Below are 12,216 nucleotides of genomic sequence, written 5' to 3'. Positions count from 1 at the left end.
ATAAAGATGTGGTATAATAGCAATGGTGAAGGTAAAATGGACAGTGAAGTTTAACACATCTAAACTCTAAGAAAATCAACCATAAATCTCTCATTTTCATCTGCAAGTTGAAGCAACAGTCTAGTTTCAAACCTAGCTGCCTAGGTAGATAGATGATTTCACAGTATTTAGTGAACATCCTTTTAAAACTTATTTTTTTCAAGACAACAAAGATCATTCCTTTGGTTCTTTACACTACAAAACTGGGTAAGTAATACCACCTTAGTTTTTAACAGCTAACAACAAAACTCCACAAGAAAAACAGCAAAATATAGATTTATGCATAACTCCATAGACCAGTGATGGCGAACCTATGACACGTGTGTCAGAGGCGACACGCGAACTCATTTTTTTGGTTGATTTTTCTTTGTTAAATGGCATTCAAATATATAAAATAAATATCAAAAATATAAGTCTTTGTTTTACTATGGTTGCAAATATCAAAAAATTTCTATAAGTGACACGGCACCAGAGTTAAGTTAGGGTTTTTCAAAATGCTGACACGCCGAGCTCAAAAGGTTCGCCATCACTGCCATAGACATCTGAGCATGACACCCAATCACATGTTCATACATTTGCGGCAGAATGTGATTAGAGAAAATAAGATCAGCTCTAGCCCAAATGGAACCTGTGGGGGTACTTTTGATAAGGATATTCAAAATTGTATCTACATTAAAGCTACCTGCATAACAATCAAATAGAATTATAATAAACTGCTCATTAAGTGGCTTGCAACCTAAGTAAAAATATTCCCTTCCTACCTATGATCCATTCAATTGTATAAAAAAATGACAGCTCTAAGTAACTCATAAATGTACTCATAAGTACTCATAAATGTACATATATATTTTGTTTTTATAGACATAAAGGTTTAGTAAGATGTAATTCAACTAGGAAAAAGTCTCCAATAGATAAAGCAAAAAATAATTAGGCAATGAGGTATTTTCAACCCCAAATTCCAGTTTCCAACTTGAAATAGTTTTTTCTATAAACAAAAAATGAGTGTTTATTCACCAGTAGGAGGTTGGACTAGATAAATCTATTATTTATTTCCAAATCTAATACCCCCTGAGAATTATGCTTTTTCTGCTTCAATTTTTACTTTATATACACTAAAATGAGCCCTTTCCTTACACATCCAGTTTAAGACTATCCTTTGTATACTTTTCATTTCAATAAAAAAATCAAACTGTCCTCAAACAAATTAAGAACCAAATAAGTCACCCTATCAAATTTCAAATAGATTTGAGGTTGCTCTTCTTTTCTAAAATTTCCCTTATTCAGGTTTATGTGGGAAAAGTGAAAGATTAACCCTCCCTCCTGGTGATGGTCCACACAGGAATAATCTCTTGAAATAAATACTAGCTGAGTAAAAGCAAGCAGTTGTGAAGAGCAGGGCACAGCAACAAGTCACATTTTTCTCTTTGACCAAAAGGAAAAGAAATTAAGAAGAATTTTGGAGTATCTAAGACTGGTAATAGCAAAAGAATATCAAGGACACAGAAACTTAAGTATTGTGAACTTCGGCTGTTTGAAAATCTTGGGCATTCTTAATTTAAGTACTAGCCAGACCAACAGATATTTTTCGACCCAAAATTATTGTAACAATTAGCAGTAATTCCTCTTTCTATAATAAAGTAATAAGATTCACCTAACCTGTGAAAATAAAAGTTATATCAAGATTTACATGGTATGTTTTTTCCTAAGAGCTCTATGTCACTTTCATACATCACAATTCCAACAGTAAAGCAAAACTTCCCAAAATGACAAAACAAAAGGAATGAGAAAGATCTGGGATCTAAGCCTCCCTTATAGATGCAGTAAATTCTCCATTGAAGTACACTATTTACACATTAACTTTGTATCTGAAAACTAGAATGACTTACCCCTAAACCCATCCCGACCAAAAAAAAAAACCCTCTAGTTGGTATACTAACGCTATTTTTTAAATGTTTAAAAAATAGACAACTAAGAAATGCAATCAAAAACTTTTATCTAGGGCAGCGATTTTCAATCTTTTTAATTTTCATGGCATACATAAACTGCTAAAATTCTACGGCACACCAGAAGAAGTATATTTTTTGCCAATCTGACAAAAGAAAAAGGTGTAATTTTGATTCATTCACACTGGTGGCTATTGTTGTGTTGGCTGTTATCATTTCTGTGTGTCTTGTTGTGTCTCTTCTTTCTGCTTTTTTTAAAAAGCCTTCACCTAAGGATATGTTTATACTGATTTTTTTTTTTTTTTTGAGAGAGAGAGAAAGAGAGAGAAACATCGATGTGGGAGAGAAACATCAAGCAGTTGTCTCGCATTCGAACCCCAAATGGGGATCAAACCTGCAACCTAGGTATGTGCCCTGACTGGGAATCGAACCCACAACCTTTTGGTGTACGGGATAACGATCCAACTAGCCAAGCCACCTGGCTAGGGAAGTTGTCTTTTTTATTTTTTACAATCTAAGTAAGCAAAAAGAGGTCAAAAATTCTTGCAGCACACCAGTATGGCATAGCACACCAGTTGAAAATCGCTGGTCTAGTGGGTTGAAAGCTTCCAAAAGCACTGTTCATAATTCTTTCACTTCAAAGAATCACAGTTTTTACATTAAGGATTAAGTTTTCTGAGAGCATTGGCCTGGGGACCAAAGGGTCCTGGGTTCAATTCCGGTCAAGGGCATGTACCTCGGTTGCAGGCTTCTCCCTGGCCCGGGCCCTGGTCAGGGCTCATGCAGGAGGCAACCACTCAATGTGTTTCTCTCACATCGATGTTTCTCTCTGTCTTTCCCTCTCTCTTCCACTCTCCCTAAAAATCAATGGAAAAATATCCTTGCATGAGGATTAACCAAAAAACAACAACAACAAAAAGAATTAAGTTTTCTGCAAAGATGCCGTTATCATTTCAGGAGAATGGAGTGCAAATAGAAAGAGGGGGAAATGACTGGGAGGTGGAAATGGCAGCTCTTACTTGCTGGCTGCACAGCTCACTAATCTTGACCACCTGGGCGCTCAGTGATGTATCTCGGATACATTATCAGGAAGACCACGTTAGATCAACTTAAATAGTGCTCTGGAAACCAATGCAGATACCATGATAGTGCCAACAAACTGAAGACAAGAAGAAACTAAAAATCATAAGGCCTAGTTTTATTTATATACAAGACCACATTACTAACTGCCAGCAGAGACCTAATAACCAAAAACTGCCTTTGGTCTACTTCAACATATTTCACACCAAATGCACTAATGGTGTCACATTGGGCTATGAACCTATTGGTATCATTTGGACCATTTCTTATTTTTTAATCATCTTTTCATTTCATCCTCACAGAATCATACTACAAGATGATCACTAGAACTGATCTCCCCCTATGGAGCAATCAATTCCCACTAAATAGGAATCCATTATCATAGGCCTCTTTCTACATTCTCCCATGGGTGTTCACAAGGGTTATGACTGGTTCTTACCAGATATCTCTAATTAGACCCATTTCTCTCCACATAAGAAGCAAATACATGATAAAGACCAACTCCAATTTTAAAAAAAATCATTCTGGGATCTTCAGTACTCAAATTATCTTAATTTAATGTCATAGGACACCTCACAATTGATCAATAGTATATCAGTGTCCCAACAAACTAGTTCAGTACTGTTGTTCCTGAACAGTGTAAGATACAATTATGAGCAAATATTTTCAACAAAAGTGGATTACTTACAAAAAGAGCTCAGAATAATTAACACAGTTAATATCTTGAAAGTGAGCATCTTATCAAAAAGCCACTATTATATATTTGAATATGTATTTGCAGAAGATGCCCTGATATTTTAGTAGCAAACACTTTCTTAATATTCTTAAACACTTCACATCAATTTAGTTTTATGGAACCTGCCGTTTAAAAAATATACGTTTTCTTTGAGTTGGCAAAGAAAAGAGGCTATATTCTTAACAGTGGATGATTGGGAAAATTACCCTATTGAATTAAAGAGTTAAAATGTGAGAAAGGCAAATAATGATAAAAGGATCTTTATACTCATCTAGTCCAAAGCATCAAAGTGTGACTCTCACTCAAGCAGTTAAAATCAAGCTATTCCCATGACAGGGAACTCACTACTAGGCAATCCAATTCATTTTCATACAACTCTATTAGATCTTTTTAAGACTGTCAAATATCTGCCTCCTTAAATCTGCCCGTTAGACTCATACAAAGCAAGTCAAATTCCTCTCTTACACAAATATTTGCAGACAGTGATCCTATAAACTCTCCTCTACTCTGTCCTGTCCACAATCTTGCCTCCCATGTAAACAGACCCATTTCCTTCATGCATTCCCCACCACGGGACTTCAAATGTCCAATCATCCTATTCCAATCTATGGATCCTTTCAAGGTGTGGCTCCAGTATTGAACACAATACTTAAGTTCTCCTACGACAACATAAAATACAGTGGGTCGCTCTATCACCTGATTCATTGAGGACACTTTAGTTCTAGTAAATGCTGTACTTGGACACGCTGGCACTACTGATTAACATTAAGCAGTTAGCTAAAAGGGCTGTGCCTTTCCCCAGAAGGCCGCTGTTACACAACTGCTCCCTATATTAAGCTGTGGAGTTTATTTATGCAAAACTGCATTTTCTGCTATTAAACTTCCAACTGATTAAATCTGTTCCACCTTAATTCTGACCCTAAGTTCCAACTATTCCTCTCTAAAGCTATCCCTCTGCTAGACATAAATGACTTGAAAATCTGATCACACACCAACACTGTCATCCAGTGAAAAGAAATAATTATGTATCACCTAGCACAAGGACTATATGAGTAGGAACTCAATAATCATTAAATGAATAAATTAGTTCACACACTCTGATTTAATCCCAATAATTATGTAAAACATTACCAGCTCCATTTATCATGATACTACTGAATATCTGTGAGCTTAGATTACTCGTGATCTTCTGACTCCAAACCCTGTACTCTTTAAACTGTTCTTCATTACCTCTCTGAATTCACTAGGAAAAGTACTGAATCAAACAAGGATGGGAGCAGAGGTCCTGACAAATCCCCCAAAGATAGTACCTATCCAATAGTCGACAACAGACTGGGGAACCTTTTTTCTGTAAAGGGCCATTTGGATATTTATAACATCATCCGCGGGTCATACAAAATTAACAACTTAAAAACTAGCCTGCTATATTTGGCCAAACATTTGATTAACTCACCCCTAATGCCTTGGCAGGGCCAGACCAAATGATTTCATGGGCACTGGACATTGCCCACCCCTCGTCTACAATATGAGTAAAGCCATTCAACTAGCAATAAGTTATCTATCCAGTCTGTTCCAAATTTCTTCATGCTACACTCATTAATGGCTTCTTATTTATATTCCTAATGCGATAATGAGAAACTTAAATAACTGATGTTAAAATGAGTTTTGATATGGAAACAGTGATGCAAAAATGGTAACTACTTTTTGTTAAAAAAAAACAAACAATCTGTAAATCAGTCTGTGAATGATATTTGCCTATCTACCACATATTTTTGAGAAATGTTTACTACTGTCAGAATCATGCCCTGGGGAACTTGCCTGGTACTTCTAGGAATTTGGAATTTGGATAGTAATTTTCATAACTGTAATGTTACTATGAATTGGAACTTTTCTCTGATATTAATAATACCTACTGGTAGTTTTTAAGGCAGTACCTTTAATCAGTCAGAAAGCCCATCTTAACATTATAGAGCTTTAATATAAACTGATTCATTAACCATAAACAATGAAATTCTGTTCTCTTACTATGTTTGTCTTAATTCAGTGGATACCTTAAATATACAATTATTTTGACTGCTCTCATTTCAAAACAAGAAAAAAAGACTACACATCAAAAAGACCAAATAAGTGACTAAAGAACATTCATAATTTTAGCCTTTGCTCTCTTATACAAAAGCCAACATTCTAGCATTTTCTCTCTTTCTTTGCACCTTTGAGATGCTAGAAGTTAATAGACTGATTTCCTCACTTGAAATTTCAGTTCACAACATACCCTTAATAAAAAATATATGCCTTCCAGAAAACACACAGACCTAAAAGGTAAAATCAAGTAAATCCTAATGATTGTATGCCACAGCATGGTTCCATATAATAGAGCTCTTAAGTGACCATGAAATCCCAATGCAACAATGCTACAACCCCATCTACTGGAGAGGTGCAGGTAACTGAGTCAATTTTTAATAAATGTATCCTATTTCGGAGCCTTGTTAAAAACCCGTATCATGGCCCAGCCAGTGTGGGTCAGTGGTTGAGCATCAACCTATGAACCAGTAGGTCAGTTTGATTCCCAGTCAAGGCACATGCCCAGGTTATAGGCTTGATCCCCAGTGGGGGTCGTGCAGGAGGCAGCTGATCAAGGATTCTCTCTTATCATCATCTTATGATGTTTCTATTTCTCTCTCCCTCTCCCCTCCTCTCTGAAATCAATCAATAAAAATAATAATAGTAAAATAAAATAATAAATAAAAACTAGTATCATGGAAATCCAGACAAAAATACTTCAAAACAGTAAGAAAGCCTTACCTACATCTTTTCGTCCTGGTTTTTCAAAACGCCTGTCACCCCTAGAAAAGACAAGTTTCAAACAAGATTTGAGAATAATATACAGATTTTCCATCCACAACACACACTTTCCTTAGTTTCTTTAATAACATTTTTTTCTCTTTCAAATTATAAAACAAATAAATGGCTATTGCCTAACATTTGGAAACTACAGAAAAGCAAGTATGAAAATAAAAATATCCATCATCTCACATATAATAGCTTCTGACACAGAAATGCTATTTTTTAATTAGACATATTTTAACTTAGATATATGCTTAAATACATGCTGCACAGTTTTTAGATATGTTTAACAATGTGTTTTCCCACATCATGAAATATTTTCAAAATCAACCTAACTTTAGTGGTTATAAAGAATTGTTTTGATACACCATTATATTAGAAACCATGCTGGTATTGCTGTTTGACTTGTTTCCAGTTATTTCATATTATAAATATCATCACAGTGGACATCTATGCACATACATCTTTCTCACAAACAATAGAAGATGCTTTGATTAACTGCAACAAATGAGAAAATGTCAATGCTTCCCACTGAACGCTCATCAAATAGCAAATCTAATTATTAAATATCTAAGCAGATAAATAACCTATTTATCTAAAATGCTCCTTTTAAATAAAGATCATTTAAATTTTCTTTACATATAGCTTGACATTCATAATTAACAGCACTTTTAAAAAATGAAAACTGCCGAAACTGGTTTGGCTCAGTGGATAGAGTGTCGGCCTGCAGACTGAAGGGTCCCAGGTTCGATTCCGGTCAAGGGCATGTACCTGGGTTGCGGGCACATCCCCAGTGGGAGATGTGCAGGAGGCGGCTGATCGATGTTTCTCTCTCATCGATGTTTCTAACTCTCTATCTTTCTCCCTTCCTCTCTGTAAAAAATCAATAAAATATATTTTAAATAAAAATAAATAAATAAATGAATGAATGAATGAATAAATAAATAAATTTTAAAAAAAATGAAAACTTATGCCCTGGCAGGTAGCTCGGTTGGAGCACTGTCCCATACACTAAAAGGTTTCAGGTTCAATACCCAGTCAGGGCACATACCTAGGCTATGTTTACAGGAGGCAACAGATTTCTCTCTCTCTCTCTCTCTCTCTCTCTCTCTCTCTATCTCTCTCTATCTCTATCTCTATCTCTCTCTCTCTCAAATCAATGGACATATCCTCAGTTGAGAATTAAAAAAAAAAAAAGAAAACTTGTAACTGTATAAAGTGGCTTCTCCTCTACAAAAAGCATAACATAAGTTTTTTACACCAAGTAACCTTTATACCAAGATGTGGAACCTTTAGTTACCTTTCCTCCCAGCTCTGCGACCTATGCATTTCCCTGCTACCTCCTCGACCAAACACACCCTCTACTTCATCAAAGCTTCTTTGGTAAAAACCACATTCACCTCTGCCTCTGCCTGAAAATAAGAAAATAGAAAAAAATGATAATCAAATGTCAACATTTGGCACATGTTTAACACCAAAGATTAATCTTTGAAGTTCTGTCTCTATACAAAACAGAATGTCTACATTTAAATATTTAGCGAGGCCCAATGGATCTTTACCTGTGAGACCAACGATGGCACTGAAGTAGCTAGACCACAGGAGGTTGAAAGAAACAAGTTAGTAAACTGGTGTAAGTGTCCCAGTCCCAGTCCTGAACAAGAAACAGTGTCAATATTAAGCTCTTTAATAAAAAGTCCAATAGTGAAATTCTAAGGTGATTACTAAACCATTACTACAAGTTAAAACTTGTATTATTTTCAACCAAAATGGAAGATTTGGAGAGTTTACAAAGACAGCAGATAAAGTACAAAAGCCAAGTACAAATATAAAAATAATTTAACTCCAGAGGAAGAATAATTTAATAGGGTCAACTTTAAACCATCAATTTTATGAACTAACTCCTTAAAGGATATTCCACAAAAACCAAAGGCACTTTCCTCTTTGCTCAAACCTTGAAGAAAAGTATCACAAAGAATTTCAAAGCACGGAGCTAATAAGAATGTGTGGATGTAGGGATTTAGGAGCGCTAGTGATTTAAGTGTAAACTGGCCTTTACTAAAGGCAATTGGTTAGATCTATAAAAATCTGACTCAACAATTCTAACTTAGAATTTATCCTAATAGAAATAATCTCACAAATATGCAAATGCATACATATAAAAAATGTTCACTGTAATTAAAAAACACAATATATAATCAATAAGGACTGGCTAAATAAATTCTGACAAAATGTAGGAGAACACTACGAAGCCAGAGAAGATAAACTACTACCACTTAAAAAAAATCTACATTTTTGCCCTAGACCAGTGGTTAGCAAACTCATTATTCAACAGAGCCAAATATCAACAGTACGACGATTGAAATTTCTTTTGAGAGCCAAATTTTTTAAACAAACTATATAGGTAGGTACATTGTTATTAACTTAATTAGGGTACTCCTAATGCTTAGGAAGAGCCACGCTCAAGGGGCAAAAGAGCCGCATGTGGCTCGCGAGCCGCAGCTTGCCGACCACGGCCCTGGCCGGTTTGGCTCAGCGGATAGAGTGCTGGCCTGTGGACTGAAGGATCCCAGGTTCGATTACGGTCAAGGGCACATGCCTGGGTTGTGGGCTCGATCCCCAGTAGGGGTGTGCAGGAGGCAGCTGATCAATGATTCTATCTCATCATTGATGTTTCTCTCTCTCTCCCCCTTTCTCTCTGAAATCAATAAAAAAAAATATATATATATTTAAACTACATTATTCTATTGAAAGACAAAAGCATGCCAAAGAACAATGCACATAAAAGTGATTCCAGCCCTAGCCGGTTTGGCTCAGTGGATATAGTGTCGGCCTGCGGACTGAGGGGTCCTGGGTTCGATTCCGGTCAAGGGCATGTACCTTGGTTGTGGGCACAGGGGGTGTGTAGGAGGCAGCTGATGGATGTTTCTCTCTCATCGATGTTTCTAACTTTCTATCCCCCTCCCTTCCTCTCTGTAAAAAAATCAATAGAATATATTTTAAAAAATAAATTAATAAAAATAATAAAAATAAAAAGAATGAGCTCAGACCTAGCTGGTAAAAAAATAAAATAAAATAAGTGATTCCACTTACATAAATGATACTAGAGGCCCGGTGCACAAAAATTTGTGCACTCGGGGGTGAGGGGGGTCCCTCAGCCCGGCCTGTGCCCTCTCGCAGTCTGGGACCCCTCGGGAGATAACGACCTGCTGGCTTAGGCCTGCTCCCGGGTGGCAGAGGGCAGGCCCAATCCCTAGGTGCAGCCCCTGGTTGGGCTCAGAGCAGGGCCGATTGGGGAGTTGGGGCGCCACCCGTTCATACACAGAGCAGGGCGATCAGGAGGTTGTGATGCCACCCTCAGTCGTGCTCAGGGTAGGGCCGATTGGGGGGTTGGGGCACCGTCCCCTGTCACACTCAAGGCAGGGTCGATGGGGAGGTTGCAGCACCACCCCGTCACGCACAGAGCAGAGCCAATCAGGGGTTTGGGGCGCTGCCCCCGTCACTCACAGAGCAGGGCCCATCAGGGGGGTTGGGGCTCTGTACCCTATCACGCACAGAGCAGGGCCCATCAGGGGGTTGGGGTGCCGCCCTCTATCACCCACAGAGCAGGGCCGATCAGGGGGTTGGGGCGCTGCCACTCTCACACTCAGGGCAGGGCCAATGGGGAGGTTATGGCTCTACCCCGTCACACACAGAGCAGGGCCCGGGGGGGGGGGGGGTGTTGGGGCGCCGCACCCTGTCACACACAGAGCAGGGCCGATCAGGGGGTTGAGGCGCCGCACCCTGTCACACACAGAGCCGCAGGGCGATCAGGGGGTTGGGGAGCTCCCCCCTATCAGGCACAGAGCAGGGCTGATCAGGGAGTTGGGGCGCCTTCCCCTGTCACGAACAGAGCAGGGTGGATAGGGAGGTTGTGGCCCCGCACCCTGTCACACACAGAGCCTCAGGGCGATCAGGGGGTTTGGGCTCTGCCCCCTTTCACGCTGATCCCGGTGCCGGGAGGCCTCACGGCTCCACTGATCCCGGTGCTGGGAGGCATATTACCCTTTTACTATATAGGGTAGAGGCCTGGTGCACAGGTGGGTGCCGGCTGGTTTGCCCTGAAGGGTGTCTTGGATCAGGGTGGGGGTCTCCACTGGGGTGCCTGGCCAGCCTGGGTGAGGGGATGATAGCTGTTTGCAGCTGGTCACACATCCTTCAGGGTGGGGTTCACTGGGTGCCTGGCCAGCCTGGGTGAGGGGATGATGGCTGTTTGCAGCTGGTCACACACCCTTCAGGGTGGGGGTCCCCACTGGGGTGCCTGGCCAGTCTGGGTGAGGGGCTGAGGGCTGTTTTCAGGCTGGGGGTGACTTTTTTTCTTTTTTTTCTTTTTTATTCTGGGCCAGCTTTAGCTTTGAGGCTTGGCTCCAGCTCTTAGGCCTCTGCTGCTGAAAGTAGGTTTCTGGCCTTTGCTTACAATGTTGCGATCCTGCTGGCTGAAGCCCAGCGGACTAAAGCAGGTTTCTGGGGTTTTGTTTAGCTTCTATATTTGTTACATAGTTGCTTAGAGTTGCAGCTCAGAGGCCTGCAGCAGCAGGCGGGGAACGTTGGAGTCCTCCATCACTGAAGCAAGCAAGCCTCATGTTAGTTTCAAGCTGCCTGGCTGCTGGCCGCCATCTTGGCTGGCAGTTACTTTGCATATTGCCCTGATTAGCCAATGGGAAGGGTAGCGGTCGTACACTAATTACCATGTTTCTCTTTTATTAGATAGGATAGCTGCATAGTTTGGGTCAGGAAGGTTATATAAACAATTGCTGGGTTTAGAGGCAAAAGACAGTATGAATTGTGAGCTTTATACTTTCTATACAGTGTGAGGATTCCCCAACTAATATGCACCATACATTTCCCACACACAGGCTTGAAAATTGAAGGAAGGTGGGGGGCCTAGGGGTATATTTATACCTAGACAAAATCTAAGCTATCATCCCTAGCTCAACTTCTCCAACAGGGTAAAACCACCCAAAGAAAAGTGATGTTGAATCTTGAATAAAAGCATGGATGCATTCCAAAGCTAAATACAATTGAGTTAAATAATTATTTCAAATATCCATGCAGTATTTCTACATCTTGGTTATAATTTCTCAAGAATTGATTCAGAATACAGTTGTACTTTAACAACTTACGATGAAATACAAAAATAATGGACAGGATTGTATGTGGGTAATCTTAGCAACAATGTGTACCTTCCTAAGAGTCCAAGTATCCATGTCTTCATTTGTAAAACATAGGTGAGGACTAGGGCTGAACTGTAATTATCTTAAACTTAGTTGTGTCAACTTTAAGTCAACTGAAAGTCAACTCCCAATTTCAGTAACTCTCTCCTTAGGAAATGTATACATTTTATTTAAGGTCATCCTAAAACAGTCTAATACAAACTGTTATGCAATACTGGGATGATCCCTACAATAATGTTGAGGGTGAAAGAAAAACAGTATCCTGTCCTTTTAGAGAACGATTTTCTCTGGAAAGCCATTAAGTATGTATCATCTTGAAAAAGTGTTTTATAAACATACCAGTACGAATAGGAAAAATAGCCTC

The 12,216-nt window shown here is 39.1% G+C and overlaps 1 protein-coding gene across 9 annotated transcripts in view; it reads right to left on the bottom strand.

The window, feature by feature from the left end:
* Positions 1-12,216, bottom strand: part of GIGYF2 (GRB10 interacting GYF protein 2) — a 136,567-nt gene that overhangs the window by 71,004 nt on the left and 53,347 nt on the right. For 8 of the 9 annotated variants that reach the window (XM_059703543.1, XM_059703541.1, XM_059703546.1 and 5 more), the window contains 2 exons: positions 7,943-8,054; positions 6,601-6,641 (listed from right to left, as the gene is read on the bottom strand). In XM_059703543.1, coding sequence (XP_059559526.1) covers positions 6,601-6,641; positions 7,943-8,054 — 153 coding nt within the window. Of the gene's footprint in view, positions 1-6,600; positions 6,642-7,942; positions 8,055-8,201; positions 8,231-12,216 lie in introns of all 9 variants that reach the window. The other variant, XM_059703548.1, reaches the window with a different exon arrangement.

This window comes from Myotis daubentonii, chromosome 7 (genome assembly GCF_963259705.1).
Source record: "Myotis daubentonii chromosome 7, mMyoDau2.1, whole genome shotgun sequence".
Classification (NCBI taxonomy): Eukaryota; Metazoa; Chordata; class Mammalia; order Chiroptera; family Vespertilionidae; genus Myotis; species Myotis daubentonii.
The sequence above is the reverse complement of the archived record's forward strand: the minus strand, read 5'-3'. Positions and strand labels throughout refer to the sequence as shown.